The sequence below is a fragment of the Aspergillus nomiae genome (genome assembly GCF_001204775.2).
Source record: "Aspergillus nomiae NRRL 13137 chromosome Unknown contig00086, whole genome shotgun sequence".
Classification (NCBI taxonomy): domain Eukaryota; kingdom Fungi; phylum Ascomycota; class Eurotiomycetes; order Eurotiales; family Aspergillaceae; genus Aspergillus; species Aspergillus nomiae.
The window spans coordinates 12,240-32,048 of record NW_015378141.1 but is presented as its reverse complement, the minus strand read 5'-3'; the positions used below and the strand labels follow the sequence as shown (position 1 = coordinate 32,048).

The following is a 19,809-nucleotide window of genomic DNA, read 5'->3' as shown; positions in this document are numbered from 1 at the left end:
ATGAAGGACAATAGCAATGGCAGGAACGGGGACTCTCTGTTAGACGTCCCAGGTACATCTATTCTCCCTGCGCCCAGCGGCGAGGACGAGTCGCTGCCGCTCAACTGGAGTCGGACTCAGAAATGGCTCACCGTCATCACACTCTCAGCCTTGGCATTTATTGTGTGAGGGATCAGCATGCCCTGCATCCTTCTCTTTGTAGACTGATCGGTGAACAGTAACCTCTCGACCGTGATTTGCGCTCCCGCCAGTATTCAGATCTCCCAGGAGTTTGACTCCCATAGCAACTTCTTGGGCGTCTTCTACATCACGGTGTGGAACCTGGGCGAAGCCATCGCGCCTCTATATATTGGGCCACTTTCAGAACGAGTGGGACGACTGCGTGTCTACCACTTCTACAATGTTTTCTTTATCATCTTTACCGCCATCACTGGCTTCAGCAACAGCATTGGCATGATCATAGCCTTTCGCTTCCTCACCGGCACCGCCACGACGGCGTTCTTGAACAACAGCGTCGTGGGCGACATATTCGCCTTCGAGGCCCGTGGCTCTGCCATGTCAGTTATGAGCCTGATGCCCCTCGTGGGCACCGCGATCGGCCCCATCATCGGCGGCTACCTCACGCAGCGCCTCAGTTGGCGCTGGACCTTCTGGCTGACTGCCATCCTCACTGGCATTGTAGAGTTGGCCATGATCCTGGTTTTTCGGGAGACGTACTTGCCCTATATCCAGCGTCAACGGGAGAAAAAGAATGGTGCCACTGCTTCAGAGGAGCCCAAGGCCCGGCGTCCCCTGTATATGCTGCCACTGGAAGTCTTGCGCTTCCTCTTACAACCGTTCGTCATCCTGTTCCGGTCTCGGCCGGCAACCATTATAGCGCTGTACCTGTCCATTATCTACGCCTACCTCTTCCTGCTCGCTGCAACGCTGGCTACGGTATTCCAGCAAAACTATTCCTTCTCTGAGACTAATTCCGGTCTGATCTATCTTGCGCAAAGTTAGTCCTTTCCCTCCGTACTTCCTCCAACAACGCTTGATGTCCAAGTGCTAACATGATACACCCCTTTCAGCCACGGGCATGTTCATTGGAACACTCTTCTGCCGCTTCACGCTCGACCGCTTGGTTACCGGTAAGGCGAACCTACTGGAGAACAACCCAAGGTCGGAATCGACGGCTGCTGTGGCAGTGCGGTCCGAGAGACGGCTAATGCCGGCGCTCCCAGGCATGGTGATCCTACCCACCGCGTTATTTATGTACGGCTGGACCCTACAGACCAAGGTCCACTGGATGGCACCGGCTGTCGCCACCGCACTGGCTGGCTTCTGTCTCTCCACCGCGACCATCCCTGTCATGAACTACCTGGTTGATGTCTTTGGTGACAAGTCTGCCTCGGCCATCGCAGCCGTCCTGCCGCTGCGCTACGTCCTGGGAACTTTCCTGCCTGTTGCCGCTCCCTACATGTACGGCCGACTCGGCTACGGCTGGGCAAACTCGCTCCTAGCCTTGGTTTTGGTCTGCTGTCTACCGGTGCCCCTCTTGCTGATCATCCCACCGGGGAAGAATCCAATCTTAGTAAAGCTGGCTCGCCTTGTTGGAAACCATCCTGCATGAAAGGAGCGGCTTCACTTGGAGCCGCCGCAGGAACCTTAACAAGCATGCATACTCAATGGTCAGCCAACTGTCAATTGAAATTGTATAGTTATATTTGTACAATTATGTAGTTGTACAAAGTGCCACTTTTATGCTATAGCACACTATGAACTCGCACAAATTGGCAACACCATATCCTGGCTTCTCTTCCCTCTCTCCAATTCCTGCCCTATTTGCCCAAAGGTATAATGCAGTCCCTCATCAGACAGGATGGTCAGCCTCATCACCCACGGTCTGTCGAAGACCTAAAATACAGAGCACTGAATGTGTTCTTCTCGTAGGTATGGGGTAAATAATTGCATGGGAATTGCAACTAGAGTTGAAAGTCTACAAGCGATGCAATATAGGATGGCTGCGTATTTGTATTGCTTGCAATCCAGTATAGCTTGAATAATTCGAGGTTGGGTTGGGCCCTGATGTGGTGTGTTATATCGCACTCTTCTCAACGTGATGCATTCCGATACAACAATCTACCAGCAGCCAATTGTCGCAACTCGGTATAGGTTACCAACGAATCCGTGCAATGTAGTCCTACCATATCAACACTCGGTGTAGCAGCCACCTTAGCCAGCTGATCGTCGACAAAGATGGTTTCAGCTGCCGGGGTATTAATCCGCTTCAACACATGTTCGTAAAACTCAACGTCCGGTTTTCGCATCCCCTCTAGCGCGGACGCAAAGATGCCGTCGAACAAGTCCCACTCGTAGTGCATCGTCCGCAGCTAATCGAAGTCTGGGGCAGGGATATTCGTCATCATATAGACCGCCACCCCTTTGTCCTTGAGCTCCCGAAGCAAGGAGGTCATTCTTGCATCAGGCCTCAGGCTGCCCGTGTTCTGGCGAAGCACCGCAGCGATTTCCGACCCAGGGAACCCAATATGGGATCTAAGTTCATAATAACAATCGTCTGGCGCGATCCTCCCACGCTCGAACTCCTCCCAGGTCTCGCTATTGATAACGGTTCGGAGATACTCCACGGATACCTACGTGTGGAGGATCGGGCTCCAAGTGAAAAAAAAAACTCCCCCATGTTGAAGATGACGGCCTTGAAAGTACTGGACATGTTGATTGGTGGTGAGCAAGGACCCAGGAAGCCCGTTGGAGGAGCACAGAGAGAGGAGCGTATAAATAATGCTAAATCTTTGGTACTGGCGACCGCTTCGACCATGCCAAGTCTATCTGTGGTCTTTAATTTCAATTCCTTCTAATGCATTCTCTAAAGAGGAGCCTCGCCTACTGGGGCTGCAAGCTGCTGGAATGCAAACCGCTTGTTCGCCGAATAAATCCCCTCCGAGAGAGCGGAAATTTATGCGACCACAGATTGATGTATCACACACAGTGCCAAGAATCGGAAAAATGCTTGAAGAGACTTAAAAGCCCTTACCAGGGCCTTGGTTCCAAGTCTTCTGGTATAGAACAGGCAGTTAGCTGTTCCTATCCTTGTATTCTTGGGGATAGACCAACAAACAAAAGATTACGGCGTGATGACAACTTTCATTCTCGCCTCTACTCATGATACGACACATTTATGGCTGGCAATGATACTATTACGCTAGTGTTAACAGCCTCGGCCTTGGTAGCAATGTGGCCTCATGGGCTGTTGTTTCCGGCGAAGCATAATAATCTTAGATCTTCCAGTTTCTGCAGGCAGTATATTCTCAAGGCAGACATACGTCGTTAAATAGAGAAATATGCAAGGTGCCTGATATAGGAAATTTAGACGATAACAACGGTCACGCTAAAGCGCTTGTATTCGGTTTTCATGGCATAATACAGGGAACAGTCTTATCTATACCGTGCTGCAAGTGAACAGCTGCACTGTTGCGATACTCGTGCGGGTAATGGCTAGATTTGCGATCTATCACTGTCAGGTCGTATCTCAGGAATCGTTAGAGGTACGGTCTAAGGATATGGGAACGAAGGGATATATAATGGACACGATCCTGGGATCGAGTTTAACAATCCTTATCCTTATCAGAAATGAGCACTGCATGACTACAACTTACGTCTAGGCTTAGGCTTAGTGGGTATAGGCCTCGCTGACTTGCAGCTTCGCTCTGTTCACGCACTCTACAGAATCCGCCAGCAAGCTTTACCGCATGCGGCTATGTTTTCAAGGGGCTAGACTAGGTTAAATTGCTTCAGGTGGGTATTAAACATACGAATGAATGCTTTTTAAGCCACCGTTGGGCAATTCTAATAGTTACGAAATTACGCCTAGAGCGTTGGTGTTCCCACAGAAATATACAACGGGTGTTGCTCCTCGTGACTATTAAGTCCAGCTACAGCCATAGTAGGATATCTTGCTTTGAAGGCTACCAAGATACTATCAAACCGAGCGAAATACGCCCGTTTAGTCCAATCGGTGTTTCCACCCCAATGTACCTTTATACAAACGCAGTATATAACCTGTCATTTACTCCCGATCGCGACTATTGCAGACAACCATCCCGGCCAGCTGGTTGAGGTCCATACTACTCATGATATCAAAGATGGTGAGATCCACGCCAATCTCACTATGAAACCAGTTCTTGAGATCCAAAGCCATCAGTGAGTCCATCCCGTGTGCACTTACCGGCTTCTCAGCATTGATCTCCGCTCCGGGAATGCCCATGATCTGTTCCAACTTGACGCGGATCCAACTGGTGACAAGAGACACAGCCTCGTCCTGTGAATCCACTGCTCTCAATTCAGGTTGTCTATCTATAGCAGTGGCCATGGTGGAGGCTTTAGTCTCAAAACTACCCCCTTTCAGCTGCCTGTCAATGGCGAACAGATGACGGAACATTGGCCGACGCATGAAGTGCTGGAGGTCGTTGCCTTTGGCCCGTACATTGGACGGCAGCTCGATGCCGACGAGTATTTGAGCTTCGTCATGAGAAAGTAACGGCAATGTTGGGTTGCAGTAATAGTCCAAGAGGGCTATGAGCTCGTCTTGCGATATATCCATCAAGTGCCCCATTGATCGAAGAGATGCCAGCAAGGACTTGTTCTCGGCCACGAGGCCTTCTGAAACCATGAGCCCTAGATCGAGAGCAACAGCCTTTTCTCCGGCACTAATTCTGTACTTTGCGAGGGCATCCTGGAATGTATTACCAGCGGCGTAATTGGCTTGACCCATGCCGCCCAGACTTCCGTTTACAGATGAAAGAAGAATGAAGAAATCCATGCCCTGGGGCAATAGACGATGCAAGTTCCATGAGCCAGCAACTTTGGATTGGGTACTCTGAGTCCAGTCATCATGACTCATATTTTCAAAGAGATTGTCCTTTGAAGGTTGTTAGACATTATAGTCCGTGTCGTGGTAGTTGAATATGGTGTGCAGATGGTAAGACCTACCTTCAGAACCATCGTCGCCTGTATGCAACCACGAAACGGGGGCATGTGCACGGATAAAGCACCAATAATTTCCTTGAGGCCAGCAAAATCGCCGATATCGACGCGCGGTGCAACAGTCTGAACTCCTTGGGCTTCTAGTTCATGTAGCAAGGACTTTGCTGCTTGGCTTTGGCGACCAGAGCGAGAGAGAAGCACCAGGTGGCGAGCGCCTCTGCTGACCATCCATCGCGCAATACTTCGTCCCAAACCACCAAGCCCACCAGCGATGACATAGGTAGCGGCATCAGAGAAGCAATATGCAGGCTTTCTGGAGACATTTACCTGGAACATTTGTCAGTGGTTGTATTGTATCAATGGATCAGGGGTGGGTATGGGTAGCATACAGCAATTGTGGCTCCGTTACTCAACTCCACAATATTCTTTCCTATTGAAGTTGAGCTGTTTGGCTTCTGGAAAATTGTCTCAACATCAGTGGCAGGGAGTATATTGAGGGGTTGTGGCGGCTTGAGCGATTGAGAGAAGTACGACTCCATGGCTTCCTGGAAGATTTGATAAGCGGCAGATGCCTTTGTTCGCAGAAGCCCTGCTAGATTTATTGACGCCTGTGTTACATTTGCAACTTGCGTTCTGGGCATAGGGCTCCTGCCATTTACCGATGACCTCTTTAGGCTGGTATCTAGGAGACGTCCGTGTGGAGCAAGATATTCGTAGAAGTCGATCATGCTATAATCAGCCAAGGAGCCGAAGATGATATCGAAGCCATTTCCTTCCGTCACTTCATGCAGCTTGCTACTCATAGACGGATCGTGAGTCAAGAAGACGCCTCCTTGTCCAATGCCAAACACCTCAGAGACAAAGCTTCTCTTGGACTCAGAACTAACGAGGGAAAAAACGCGAGCTCCTCGGATGAGTGCAAGTTGCATGGCCATCTGAGCAACGGCACTGGACCCTTGGCAAATCAAGAGGGACTCTCCCTTTTGAATCGCAGCAACACGAACTATTGAGTGATAGGCCAGCCAAACAGCACAGGGTAGTGAGGCTGCTTCTATAAATGTCATATCTGCAGGTAAGGCTCTGGCAGCATCTGCTCTTATTCGGACAGACGTGCGAGCCATGGATGTCCCAATTAGACAGACACGATCGCCCAGGTTGAAGCAAGATTTGCGCCCGACTTTCTGAACAATTCCGGCACACTCCATGCCCAATTCTGAGTTGTCGAGTTCCCCAATTGCAGCCAGGTAATCACGAAAAGACAGCCCGATGGCTTTGACTTCGACAATTAGTTCGTCATCGCTAAGCGCGTGTGTATCTAATGGCTCCTCGCAAAACCCTACGATATTTTTAGGGCCAGGTGAGTCCAGTACGATTGATGCTTGAGCTTTACTGGGCAACTGCCACAGCTGTTGTTGGTATTTTTGGTTCGCCTGACTGACTGTCTCGTTCATGGCAAAGCCTTCCGAAACACGGGGTATGTGCAGCAAACCATCTTTCACAATGAGGTTGGCCTCAAGATCACCCTTGGGTCCGTCTTTTATCTTATTGACTACAAGAGATATCACATCACTGCGTTGCTTGACTCTCATATCGGAGCCGTCTAGAGCAAGGGTAACAAACATTCGTGTTGGGTCTTCGGATGCCAGCGACCGACCGAATCCCTCCACTAGACATTGATTTGGAGTAGTCTCCCCTTGTGCTTGCGTGATCCAAAGGGTATTCTTCAAGGCAAGGAGAACCGATTGGAGCATGCCGAAATTGTCTCTAGAAATATTGTCGAGGAATGGTTTCTGCAGCTGAAGGAGAGAGACTAGTAACGTTGAAGGCGAGAGTTTCTTCGTTGCGAGTTCGTGGAGAGTGTAGGTGTGTATATCAATGAAACGTTCCTCGAGTGATGCTGCTACTTGATACTGATCCTCAACTTCTCGGTCTATCATGACCGCTATATCCGTGAAAATGTCAGAGACTTCGTTCTGGTCAGCCACTCCATTGACATGAGCCGCCGCCCTGGAAATCATGATGCTACTGTACTGATAGTCACGATCTTGCTGACCTTCAAACTTCAGATCCAGACCAGAGAAACCTGCGTTCTTGAGCCTATCATCCCATTGAGCAGTTGTCAGGCATGGGCTGTGCTGGGACCGAGACTCAAATCCAAGCGGACTCCACCAGCCCTTGAGCAGCCCAAAGGCAAACCCAATTGGTAAGCAGTCAGGATCCGTAGTTTCGAACAGCAAGAGCCTTCCATCCGGTTTGAGAAGCTTTCTAATATTCTGTAGTGCTTGGTCAAGGTTCTCGACAGCATGAAGGACATGTGATGCTACGATCACATCATAATCGGTTTTCTGGAAGGCCTGGGAGATTGGGTCCCGTGAGAGGTCATAGGCTTGGAAGCGCATAATATCTGCATAGTCTCGAAACCTTTCGCGGGCATTGACAAAGAACGCTGGTGAGATATCGGTGTAGTCGTACCGGGCACACCGTTTTAGACCGTTCGAGGTGATGGCTTCCAATACACACAACGTTTGACCTCCAGTACCGGCCCCGATTTCAAGGAAGTTCATAGATGGGTTTTTGAAGCATAGATGATCAAGATACACTTTCACAGGATGAGTATGATAGGGGTTTCCTAGCATTTGCTGATAATAACGATCCGCAAGACCATTGCCGAACATCAACTCCAGGGGATCAATAATTCCAGATAGTACACCGGTTAGGTTTTTGCCAATGTGCATGAAGAACTGACCCTCTACGTTGGCTTCCTCAACCTGAGCCACAAGTTTGTCGTGCTCACTACGGTTTTGTATTAGCCTTTGAGCCATCATGCGAAGTCCAGCATTCTCTGGCCGTTGCTGTTGATGTTTTATCCATGCCACGTATAGTTTCAATTCCGGTGGTATGGATAGACTGCCACTTTGCGACAGCTTGCTCATAGCATCCTCAATGAATGACATAATGGCAAGCTTTAGGCTCCGAGAATATTGTACAGCATCCTTGGATTCTTCCGGTCGCTCACGGGAGCATTCTCTCTCTAGCTGTGGGAGACTCATGAGGTCAAGATCCGGCCGCCACAGAAGGCGACTACATAGGTTGCGGAGAGCCTTACCCTCATTTCTGGAAGACCCAAGACCACCAAGAAATGTAGCCTCTAGTCCCTCAATGTATAGCAATGGTAGCTCATTCGACCCAGTTGAGGTTGCTACAATGTTGGCCGAGGACCCTCGTGCTCCACGCATGCTACACTTGGCCGACACCTTAAGGCTGCCCTCCTGAAGTAGCTGAAACCTCCTGTAGTTGATCCAAATGCTAGCGGCGAGAGTTGGGACCATTGTAGGGATGACATGTCCCTCCTTCATGAGGGCCGGGAAGACAATTTGAGCTAGACCATCGATGGTACATGGGTGGACGGCATACTTTTGGGGCCATGTATCGGTACGCGTTCTTGACTTCCAAGTATCTATTTGGACCTCGGCGATTGCCTCCCCTTTGTCTCCTACGCGTACGCCCTGCAAGTTCCGAAAACAGGGACCGTACTCTACCGTAGTATCCTGCAGTCTGGCATAGACATCTACCTCGGGGACTCGACAGCCATCACGGACCTCCTTGACCCAGGAAGCAACTCCCTGAGTGGCAAACGGGATCCGTATGGGGGGATTAGCTGAGGTCTGTTCCTCATTATAATTAATGAAAGCACGAACAATCCCATTGCAGCACTCCACGTATGAGCCATTCTCAATAGTGAAAAGCCTAAACCGGGACCAAGTGGTGTGAGTGATCGTCGAATGCTCGGAAGATATGGTGAACTGCGTCTCCACTTGGTCTGTCTCTTCGGAGATGCGGATTGGGTGCAGGAAGCTAACACTTTGGAAATTGATATTAGCAATGCTTGCCGTGTCTTCAATAAGCTGCTGCAATGCCTCAACTGCCATCACAATCATGGCGGCGGCTGGTAGCGTGATGCGTCCTTCGACTCTATGATCACGCAACCATGGCATTTCACTGACTCGTAGGGTATTTCGCCATCGAGCCTCTCGTGGATTCCAGTCCAGTGTACGGGTCCCCAGTAAGTCATGTCGCGCTTCCAAGCGGAAACGAAAGTTTCTGCTAAGACGACTTTCCTTCCAATATGACCTAGTATGATCGAAAGGATACCTTGGCATTCCCTTTGGGATTGGCCTCGGAGTTTCGTCAAGTAGATTTGCTTTAAGCAAATCTACCTGAACGCCGGCGCAGTGTAGCTTTCCTATAGTTCTCAGAAGAGAATAATGGGCATTTTCGCCGCGGATGAGCGATGGAATATAGCTGGGTTTCTTTGCAATAGAACTTGATTGCAAGCAGTCAGATATTGGTCCCTGAAGCACACAATGTGGTCCGATCTCCAGAAGATGGGTGACTGGTGTATTGCAGGAGGCGTTGGATCGGCCGAGCTGTTTGCCTGGCCGCTTGGGAATTTCTATCAAGAGGTTGGCCATAGCTCTATCGAACTCCACCCTGGAATACATGTTTCGAACCCAGTATTCGGCATTTCCCAGAACATCCACTGCTATCGCATGTCCAGTTACGGAGGAGAACATTCGTACGGATCCGGACTCTTGACCTCTTTCAAGGCTTCCCAGCACTAACCGGTACTCATCCGCAATGTTGAGTATTGTACTTGAGTGATATGCAACCGAAACTCGGAGCTTTCGTGCAAATATGTCATCCTGCTCAAGCCACAGTCGCACCATGTCTAGTTGTTCTGCGCCCCCACTTAATGTGATGCTGTGTGGACTGTTCACGCACCCAATCACAACATCGACTATGTTGACTTGCTCCCGGAGCCGCTGAATATATGGAATTATGTCATCCTTCGAGAGACGTACCGCCATCATGGTCTGAGCGGGGCTATTGGCTGCGAGCTTAGAGGATAGAATGCCTCTATAATAAGCAACCTTGATAGCAGAGAATCGAGAGAGAGCCCCAGCAGCGTATGCAGCAGCTATCTCGCCGGATGAGTGGCCTAGAACAACTGTTGGCGTTACCCCTATGCTGGTGAGGTAGTCGATGAGAGCAATTTGGATACATGTGGACAACGGCTGACTATACTTGGGATTGTCGATTTGAAGGTCGCAGTTATCGACACTTAGGAGTCGGTAAAGCGACCATGTGCAATTGAGTCTCTTCAAACATTCCTCCGACAGAGCAACACTTCTTTTGAATTCTGGGAATAGGAAGAGTTCACGACCCATACCGTGATACTGACCTCCCTGGCCGGTAAATATGAATGCAACTCCAGCGTGTTCGTTTGCTCTGAGCGGTGTGTCCGCCTTTACCCGGGAGGTACAGAGCTGATTGTCCGATCCACCTGAGATTGTGAAGCCGCGCCATGATAGGTGACTTCGTTTCGCTGACAGAGTGTACGCCAAGTCATCCAAGTCACACTGGGCCTGCTGAAAAAGTTTGCAGAAGGAATCAGACAGTGCTTCTGCGCCATCCTTCCTGGTGGCAGACCATACAAGCAGTCTTGGCACCTGAGCAACATCTAAATGACCGCTTGGCCCATCATTTGAGGATATAACTGTAGCGGCTTGACCCACGGGGCGATATGGGATAACTTGCTCGTCGTACATTCCTTGACAGGTACGGTGATGGCCATGAAGACCATTGAGCTGCAGGTAGTTATATACGTCGTCCAGAATGACAATAGTATTTGTGCCTCCAAAGCCAAACGAATTCACCTATGAAACCATGTATCTCTTAGCAGCCGTTATATAGTTAGAGGTAAAATGTGATTGAAAAGCTTACACAAGCGCGACGAAGACCGGGCTTTGGCCAAGCTAGAGGGCTTGTGGGAAACTGGCGGGCATAATTAGCCAAGCAACGATTAGTAGAGGTACTGCCGACTGCGGTAACATACGCATATGGGGAGGGCTTCTGTATCGATGTGCTTGCTGGCTGTTTTGAACTTTGCAATTGGTGGGATCACTCCGTTCTCCAAGACTAACAAAGTTTTAATCACGCCGGCAAGGCCGCTACAACCTTCCAGATGCCCTATATTCGCCTTCACAGCTCCGAGATATAGAGGATCATGCGAAGTTCGACAATAGCTAAATGCTCGCCCAATAGCCGTTGCTTCTATCGGATCGCCTACTGACGTGCCAGTTCCATGTGTTTCAAAAAAGCGGGTAGGCTGCATATCAATATTAGCTCGCCGGTAGGTCTCCTTGATCAGGGCTATCTGTGACTCAAGACATGGTTGTGTGATCCCTGGAGTTCTACCATCCTGATTTGAACCCGTATTGCGAATAACAGCTCTAATGGTATCGCCATTATGCAAGGCATCCTTAAGACGCTTCACTACGAGCATAGCTATGCCTTCACCCCGTGCATAGCCGTTTGCTCGCTCATCAAAGCTCCAGCATTGGCTATCTGGCGTTAGAAAATTAGCATTTGACATCACCTTCATGAACTGTGGGTGAAACACTAAGTTTGCACCACCCACCAGCGCCTAGGTATTGATGTTCTTGTCAGCACCTTTCGGATGTAGCAAGCCAGTTAAGGTGTTTTCAGTATATACCCACCATTGATGCGGTGCCCGCCCGGAGGTCTTGACATGCAAGATGGAGTGCAATCAAGCTACTCGAACAAGCAGTGTCGATATTCATTGACGTCCCCTTCAGATTGAAGAACCAACTTATGCGATTTGCGAGCATGCAGGTTGCAATCCCCATGGCAGCGTGACGCTGTTCTGCATCATAGTCTTGTTGTAGTATACTGAGGTAATCATTAGTGAAACTCCCCGTATACACAGAGGTATCGGAGCCGGAGCATTTCTCCATGGGCACCCCAGCTGAACAGACTTTGTCAGCCACCGATAGCTACTTTTCACGCCAGTCTACCAGGCAAACTCACCGTCTTCCAATGCGTGATAGGCAGTCTCCAGCAAAAGTCGATGCTGCGGATCCATGCACGCTGCCTCTGCAGGTGATATGGAAAAGAACGGCGCATCGAATGCAGCTAGGTCACCGTGAATGAAGTTTCCTCCCTTCACTGACAGCTAACTGGCTGGTGAGCTTCGATATCTATGAGCTACTAACCAAGGACATGGATCAATCCTACAGTGCTTTGCCTTGACTTGTCAGGATGGTAGAATCCATCTATGCTCAGCCGGTCCCCGGGAAAGTTCGAGGTCGCCGATCTACCTCTCCATATCATGTCCCAAAATTCATCATCTGAGGCAACACCGTCTGGGAATCTGAGCGCAAAGCCCACAATTGCCAGTGGCTCTGAATGAGAGCGGGTTCCTTGAGTTTCCTGTGGCCAGGTCTGCATAATGATCTGGTCTAGTCTGCTGGTATTTATGAGGTAGTTTAGTTGCCAGGAACGTATCTGTCCAGCTATGAGCCTCGAGAAGCGTTATACTACCGTCACTGATTGGCAATAAGTCTTAAATGTGTGGCATTGCAGGGAGGGAATTAGCTATTCTAAACTAGACTGTCACAAGCAGGACATCGTCTGGTTTCTCTGCTTTTCTATTTCTTTTCGGCTGTATTTTCCTCTTTTCTTTCTTTCTTTCTTTCTTTCTTTTCTTTTTGGTACTTTTGTTGAGCTATTGAATATTTTTATGCATTTACTAGTACGCACACAAGGATATGTAATCCAGGCGGGACATATTTTAAGCCTATTAAGTACCTCCTTCCTAGTACTAGGAGTTGAATCCCCCTCCCTCTAGTCCCACACCAAGAGCTTGTTCACTATGCCGACTGGAATGCAGGTGAATACTCACAACCTGACCTCTTCACATCCATAGTGTACTAAAGCTGTTTTAGTAGCGTCCGTTGTTTGCCTTGTCATTCGCATCTAGCTGGTATCCAGTCAGAAGACACCTCTGAGCAAATGCAATCCGACCTCGAGAAACGATCGAACACTGCGCGGTTCAAGATCTTGTGCCTTCACGGAATAGGAACAAACAGCGAGGTAATGTCTCAATGTTTTATCAGTTCGCTTTAACATAGTGACGAGAATAACATACCAATCAAATGACAAGCTGACACCTTTACAGATTTTTGAGGCACAAACAGGTTGGTCTACCTCCCAACATAATCCCTGCCTCCTACCCAAATCACGACAGTTTGATTATGCTACGCTTCTCGGATCTGCTAACGGAAATCTGTAGCCGGTCTAAGATACCAGCTGGGGGAAGACTTTGAGTATGAGTTTGTTGACGGGGGGTATGATTGCCCTGCAGCCTCCGGTATCCGTGAGATCTTCGGTGATGAGATTTGTTATTCCTACTTTGATAGCTCGGCAGACAGTGTCATGGAGGCTGTCCAGGATCTCTACGCTTACACAAACGAGAACGGTCCATTTGACGCAGTGATGGGATTTTCCCTCGGCGCTGCCCTGGCAGTCAAGCTTTTGCTTCATTTTGATCGGCTCCAGACTGCAGGAGGCCAAGTCCAGACCTGTCCACCTTTCAAATGCGCCATCCTTCTGTGCGGGATTTTACCGTACAACTTGACTGAACTCGAGAGGGGACGAAAACAGGTTCTTCACCCTGGGGACCAGGGTAACCTCGTTCGGATTCCCACCGTGCATGGCTGGAGTCCAACGGATGTGGACTATGCGGAACAAAGTCGCCTGCTGATGCATATGTGTGAACCCGCCAAACGGGTCGAGATAGCGCATTCCGCGGGACACAGTGTACCCAGCCGGGGAGAGGAGTTGAACAAACTGGCGCAGGCAATTTGCAGCATGATGGGAAGTGTGTGCAAGACCGAGATGTAACTTCGGATGAAGACGGAGGGGTGCCGCAGCAGGGGGAAATGAGGACACAGGGACCCCTACAATGTATGAGAATGTGATTCGCATCTGATCTACCTTTTTAGGCTGTGGGCACAGGGGCTACACATATACGGGCCCCAGATAGTGCGCTCATCGTATTGAACGAGGCACAAATAGTTGGTCTAAAACACGCTAAGCTTTTGGGCCTCTAGAACTGTAGGGGCTGATTTTCGTACTCGGTATACTGTAAGCGCCAGCAGGAGTGGTTCCCGACCCGACCCGACCCGTGTTCCGGGGCCCGGTAGACTCGAATCCGTCCGTACCCTACCTTTCCAACGTCAAAGATGTCCATCAAATGGCCATCCTACTCCAAGGCTCGATGTTCATGCAAAGTTATGTTTCGATAGACTAGGAGTGGACAATGTGGTTTTCATCAAACCTGCCACATTCCCAGGGACTCGCAGAAATGCGCCCTCGACCAGTTGGTGGCTGTGTTTGCTAGTTGCTTATATCCACGTCAATATTTAGGATCTGATAAGGTCGCCACACCGAGACAATAACCTGTTGGTATGTCAGCCTAGTGTTTTTATTTTCTTTTTGCCATCCCCTAATAGCGACGCGCGCAAATTCCAGCTCTAAATATAAGTATTCCAAATCAGTCAGCTTAAATGGTTGAATTATGGGATCAAACACCAGGGTGAAATGCGCCTGTCGTCCTGGTCCACCCTGTTTGTGCCGCTCGAAACTAACCTAAAAATGTCGATATTATGCGAGCCAAAGGCATCGCAGTAGGAGAAGCATTGCCAACTCATCCCTGCTATAATATTTTGTGGCTAATCATGGTTTAGGTAATGGTTCCTTGCCTGACACTTACTGATCTTGTGGTTGCTTGTAGACACATAAGCGCTTATGCTAATGCCACCTCATGTAAAATCTCTGCAATTCCAAAATTGTACCATTGCATCTTTACTTATCCATGCAGGGCTCCATTTTTCTAAACGGAACACTACAGGGTGTGGACACATTGACTTCCGATTGGGAAAACAAGAGATATGAAACGCCATATATGGCGCCATACTGTCATGTTGCATCTCATTACTTTGAGAATGTGACCTAAACTAAAATGTGTACTAGGTGGAGTGTGAACACCCGTTGGTTCTATCCCGATAGATACATCCTGCCGGCTACAGGGGCTTTCTTCCCACAACACTCCACCGAGTAAAGGCCCAACAGGAGCCTTCGCGGGTCTCCATCTCAAAGCGAGGCATGAGCTCCTGCACCATTTTCAGCACGGTTGCATTCTTGGCCTTGCGCGGCAGGATTTCGTTGATCAACATGTTGCATTCATGCAGCGCAAGAGCAAGGTGTGGAGGTGCATCCCGGGCTTCGGACTTGACGTTCTCAAACCCAGCAGCTTCAAAACGAGATGCGAAGCTAGGAACATAGGTTGGGCTCAATCTCTTGTCTTGGCCCTGATTGAGCTTGAAAAGGGTCTCCAACGCATCAGACTGATTGTTCGGATTGGTCTTGAGAATATGCCACGAGTTCATATCCACTTCATCCCATTGCAAGTACCCACCGGGTTCTAAATATTCTGACATTAGCCTCTGATGGACTCTGGACCGGGGGTCAGAATGGGCCAGGGTAACGTACTGAGGAGCCTGAGAACCCTCGCAATAACAGAGTCCACCTCCTCTTCCAGTAGGACCAAAGTAAGGAGCCGAATATGGACAATATCGTAGATACCGACCAGATCCTCTGGGGGATCCGTTTTGACATCCCACACGAGAGTGCGGACATTGGAGGGGAGCCACTCGGCTGGTGGGGTAGCCTCAAAGGTGATGTCAATCCCGTCAAGTTGCACCGTCTGCGGTAACCGCCTAGCTAAATCGGTGAGCCAGATCCTATTTCGATGGTAATATTAGCTTGAAAGCATTCTCCTTGACTGAGTTGTGGAGACGCAGAAAACACCGACGCTGTTCCTGTCCCTACGTCTGCGACTTTCAGGTTGGGATCCGACGTGGGGATGTCTGGATGGGTGTGATATCCGAACAGTTCCACGGAGAGGTAGTGATGGAGGTTGACTCTGAATAACGAGGTAGCGGTTCATATATTGTCAGTCATAGGGACTCCAGGTACAGTGAGATGGCTTCACCCATGTCAACGTACCTATTGTTATCGAGGTAGTCACGCGTGAGGACGTAGTCCGGTTTCTGCGCCATTTCCAACTGTTGTAAACTGAAACTCGTTTTTAAAGCTTCAAAGCCCTTGTTTTCTGGTTAACAGTGGAAGTAAAAGTATCTGAGCAATGCCTTTGTAGATCTGGAAGAAATGGGAAGGGGGGCCTGCCTTTTGAGTGAGGCACTGGGGTCTTTGGACTCAACTCTGCACGGTCTAACTGGACCACAATCGAAGGCCGAGTGCTTCAAAAAGCGAATTACACTGGTTCTAACGAACTACAAGGTTATTCTGCGTCTAACTCTCTTTGTTAAAACATGGGAAGTGGGGTCGTTGTGTATGGGGGTGGTGTATTTCTTTGCTCGAAAATCCGACATGCGTTGCTCCAGGGCGCCAATCTCGTACGTTGACAACGGAATCAAGCTTACTCGGTTGGGATCTGCGGCACTAGTGCCGCTGTGGCTTGCTCTTTGTTTGTTATCTGGAATTGGTAAAGGTCATGACTCGTGCACCTCTCCTCTAACTGAGCTGATGATCATCGGACTAGCCCTGTCCAACATGATCAGATTTTCTGAGCCTTCCCAACAACTAGCACCGATCACCTCATATATCCGTTTGCAATTTGGTAGAGCCCTTTCTATAAAGCCTTTACGATATTTCCTGCTCTCTAAATGGAGAGCCCTTGATATTTACCGCTCGGAATGAAGTACGTGGAGGTGGCTGCAGTCATTAACCCATGCTTACTTGCGTGGAACCAGATTCCATGTGAAGCCTGTAGTATTGCGAGTCGCATGCTGCACATGACAATCCCTGAGAATCTTCAATTACTGATAGCCAGAAGGGGCGAAAAAAGCAGGTCTCACTGTGAAGGGTTAGACATGCAGCTCATCTGCATCTGGCCTGGCTAGTCTCAGCCTGCCCCCGCAAACCCCTCTACAAACGAAATTAAATGCGAGGTCGAAAATAACCTGATCATCGTAGATCATGTCATGGTACAAGGCATTGTCAAACAAATTCTGCCCCCATTTTGGGGGCAAGCATTACGACGGAAAACTGAATGATAGATCCTTGCTGGATGCTACCCTCATCTGCTCACTGGCCTCCAAGCAAGCATCCTCGGCAAAGGATGAAACCGCGAGGTTCTGGTCATATAAGGCTCTGGCTATTATGCTGATTGCCTATTTGCCATATGCTACGAAGTCTACTCTTATTTGCGCAAGTCGTTTGCTCGCACGTTTATCAACTAGTTTGGTGAAAATGAATTCCCGACATTCCAATGAGACCTCCTCAGGCTCCTCTTATGAGAGCAAGCAGCCCGTCCTTTACGCTATAACGATTATATTCATGGTGCTGGAGACAACGGCGGTCATTCTACGCTTCGTTTCACGGCGTATCGGGAAGGTCTCCTGGAGCCGTGATGATGCCTTGATCATCGCAAGTTGGGCAATGACCATCACTTTCAATGTCACAATTTTGGGTAGGCCCAACTGTGCTAGAAGCGCTCCAAAATGGAAGGCTAATCACTGTTCGGACATTCGCAGTTGATGTCCGCTATGGAGGCACTGGCCTCCATATGGCGCGCATCATGGAAACCGACCCCTCAATGTCAGTCTATTTCTCCCAGGATATTCTTCCTGTGGGAATTACCTGGATCCTTTCCGTCGCACTTTCGAAGTTAACCGTGCTGAGTCTTTATTTGTCACTTTTCGCAATCAAACGTGTGACGCGGTACATTTGCTACGCCACGGGAGCTATTATCATTCTCAACTGTCTCGGAGGAATTTCCGCTTGCTTTGGTGTATGTGTCCCATTGAAGGCGCTCTGGGACACTGGTGTTGCAGGTCACTGCTTCAACTTAAACATGTTGCTTCGATGGATCCGCCTCCCACATATACTGTCGGACGTCATCATGCTGATCCTTCCCATTTCACATATTATCAAGCTCCAAACCACTCGTCGGATCAAGTTTGGGCTTCTGATTAGCTTCCTATTTGGTAGTGTGTGAGTTCGTCCCTTCACAAAACATACCATTCATCCAAACAATGTACTGACACCTGGTGTGTAGTGGATTTATCTTCGGGTTGATATGCTGGGTACAATACTTCGCTACTGATGCGATAGCCGATAAGACATGGTCAGCAGTTAACATCTTCATTTGGAGTATCCTGGAGGCTGGCATGTATCTCATTGCTGCCTGTCTACTGGCATATCACCCCATAGTCAGCCTGATTTGGAAACAAGTAAGGAAGCACTTTACGGGCATGTCCAGAACCAAATCCGAGCCAGGCAGCACTAGAGACTACGAGATGGGATTAGGTAGCCATGATCAGATTCCTGATGGTCGGGCCTTCGTGCCCTTGAGTGATAAAGAGGAGTATATAGGTTTGGTGACAGTGGCCAAAGTAAAGCAAGGTCAGCGTGGGGAGACTGTACGGAGCATGAATTAACATTGGTATGAGAAATTACCAGTTAGGTATCTTCCGCCGCCAGGGTTCCTCCCCACTGTCCCTGCTTTCGAGATTTCTGGAATGATCATATCAATGTTGAGCTGGCGCCGAGTCCAATTTCTGGTCCTAGTGGACATAGCTGAGTTGTTGGTCGACTTTGATATGGTTAATCTCCTCATCGAGTATATCTTCAAGGTTGGATATAGAAGGTCAGCAGTGAGAACTTTTCTTGTGAGAACCAAGGAAAATTGATCGAAATTTACTTCGACTACCATAACTCGTTTTTATTTGGAAAAGGAGTTAGAAGTAGTTTGTACATACATTGCCTATCGTTTATGTATATTTTCGGGTGCAAATGTGACATGCTCTACGATGAATCAATCATCTAAAAGTGAATGTTTCTCCCTACTTAGCCAGTTTCCGTAAGTTTGAACGGTACCTTCAATGTCTATTAGAGATAAACCAACAAAAATCAAAGTCGTAGAATACCAATTGCATGTACTATTTGTAGATGGGTAAGGTGGCAGTGAGGGTTTAACCCGACAACATGCTGATGCTTAACCTGCGCTACACCTCACTGGGCCTAGAGCTGTCTATCAATCGGCTCGGGGCGGATTCGGGTTGAACTGAACACTCGAAGGTTGGCGATGTGGAGATACCTCGTGTTTGTTATGTTATTGTAACATAATTGTAGGATTTTCCAGGTGCCTCGTAAAATGTGAGTCACGGCCAGTATTACACACACATGACTTCCTCTGAATCATGACAGTTGAACGTCAGGATTACTGCTGGACATGATGGCATCGGTCCTGCCTCGGGTCTCATTATCTTTCACCTGCTAGTTCGTACGGAGAACCTGTGATCCAAATTCTTTCTTCATAACGTCCAGCACCTAGCTTGTTCGATTGAGGATAATACCGGAGAGGATATAGTTAGAGGTTACGCGAATAGCTGTTGTTGGTATATTCGATAGCCCACGGTTCGATGCCTCAGTGATGGCAGCCTGGAGCCATACTTGCTTGTGGTAAGGTACTGCTCCTGTTCTATTTGTTGTAACTGCAGCACCACTTATAGACTATGAACAAAAGGTCTCCCGGTAACAAATCCTGGTTGTATTGAGCGAGATATATGCCTTTGTAGGATCCGTTGACGGTTGTCATTATTGGGAAATTGTCCAAAGAGGGCTGAGTGGCCTGGACATCCCCCAAGGGAGCAAAAGCTAATAAAGAGTATACAAGATAGGAGATTTTCATATTCGCTTCAGTAAGCGTCGGAATGCCTTCTGCCCCGCTTTCCTCTCAAAATCAAGAAACAGAAATTGTAGAGTTACAAAGGACTTTGCGGACTAGGAAGCGTTAGATCACGACAGTCAAGGAAAGCCGCCACATTCCGGTTGTTTCTAAGGTTCTGACTTCATCCAACGATCGGGGCATTTCAT

General features: G+C 48.8%; 6 protein-coding genes across 6 annotated transcripts; 3 read left to right on the top strand and 3 right to left on the bottom strand.

Moving 5' to 3' along the window:
• On the top strand, positions 1 to 1,612 carry ANOM_004944 (uncharacterized protein; the record flags this gene model as incomplete). The annotated part of the gene is made up of 3 exons (XM_015550201.1): positions 1 to 164; positions 219 to 997; positions 1,071 to 1,612. 3 exons carry the CDS (start codon positions 1 to 3, stop codon positions 1,610 to 1,612), a joined length of 1,485 nt encoding a protein of 494 aa, XP_015408219.1.
• A 481-nt stretch (positions 1,613 to 2,093) lies between these two features.
• Positions 2,094 to 2,713, bottom strand: ANOM_004943 (putative phosphatase yihX; the record flags this gene model as incomplete). Its single annotated transcript, XM_015550200.1, has 3 exons — positions 2,094 to 2,372; positions 2,415 to 2,598; positions 2,673 to 2,713. 3 exons carry the CDS (start codon positions 2,711 to 2,713, stop codon positions 2,094 to 2,096), a joined length of 504 nt encoding a protein of 167 aa, XP_015408215.1.
• A 1,353-nt stretch (positions 2,714 to 4,066) lies between these two features.
• On the bottom strand, positions 4,067 to 12,294 carry ANOM_004942 (type I polyketide synthase; the record flags this gene model as incomplete). Its single annotated transcript, XM_015550199.1, has 8 exons — positions 4,067 to 4,918; positions 4,990 to 5,310; positions 5,373 to 10,700; positions 10,768 to 10,818; positions 10,880 to 11,470; positions 11,544 to 11,812; positions 11,875 to 12,019; positions 12,082 to 12,294. The coding sequence occupies 8 exons, from the start codon at positions 12,292 to 12,294 to the stop codon at positions 4,067 to 4,069; spliced, it is 7,770 nt and encodes a 2,589-aa protein (XP_015408214.1).
• A 564-nt stretch (positions 12,295 to 12,858) lies between these two features.
• Positions 12,859 to 13,749, top strand: ANOM_004941 (uncharacterized protein; the record flags this gene model as incomplete). The annotated part of the gene is made up of 3 exons (XM_015550198.1): positions 12,859 to 12,939; positions 13,025 to 13,043; positions 13,139 to 13,749. The coding sequence occupies 3 exons, from the start codon at positions 12,859 to 12,861 to the stop codon at positions 13,747 to 13,749; spliced, it is 711 nt and encodes a 236-aa protein (XP_015408193.1).
• Positions 13,750 to 14,930: 1,181 nt separating this feature from the next.
• ANOM_004940 (class I SAM-dependent methyltransferase) lies at positions 14,931 to 15,968 on the bottom strand (the record flags this gene model as incomplete). The annotated part of the gene is made up of 4 exons (XM_015550197.1): positions 14,931 to 15,331; positions 15,400 to 15,650; positions 15,722 to 15,832; positions 15,916 to 15,968. The coding sequence occupies 4 exons, from the start codon at positions 15,966 to 15,968 to the stop codon at positions 14,931 to 14,933; spliced, it is 816 nt and encodes a 271-aa protein (XP_015408216.1).
• Positions 15,969 to 17,181: 1,213 nt separating this feature from the next.
• ANOM_004939 (uncharacterized protein) lies at positions 17,182 to 18,371 on the top strand (the record flags this gene model as incomplete). The annotated part of the gene is made up of 3 exons (XM_015550196.1): positions 17,182 to 17,401; positions 17,466 to 17,925; positions 17,990 to 18,371. The coding sequence occupies 3 exons, from the start codon at positions 17,182 to 17,184 to the stop codon at positions 18,369 to 18,371; spliced, it is 1,062 nt and encodes a 353-aa protein (XP_015408204.1).
• Between the last annotated feature and the right edge of the window lie 1,438 nt (positions 18,372 to 19,809).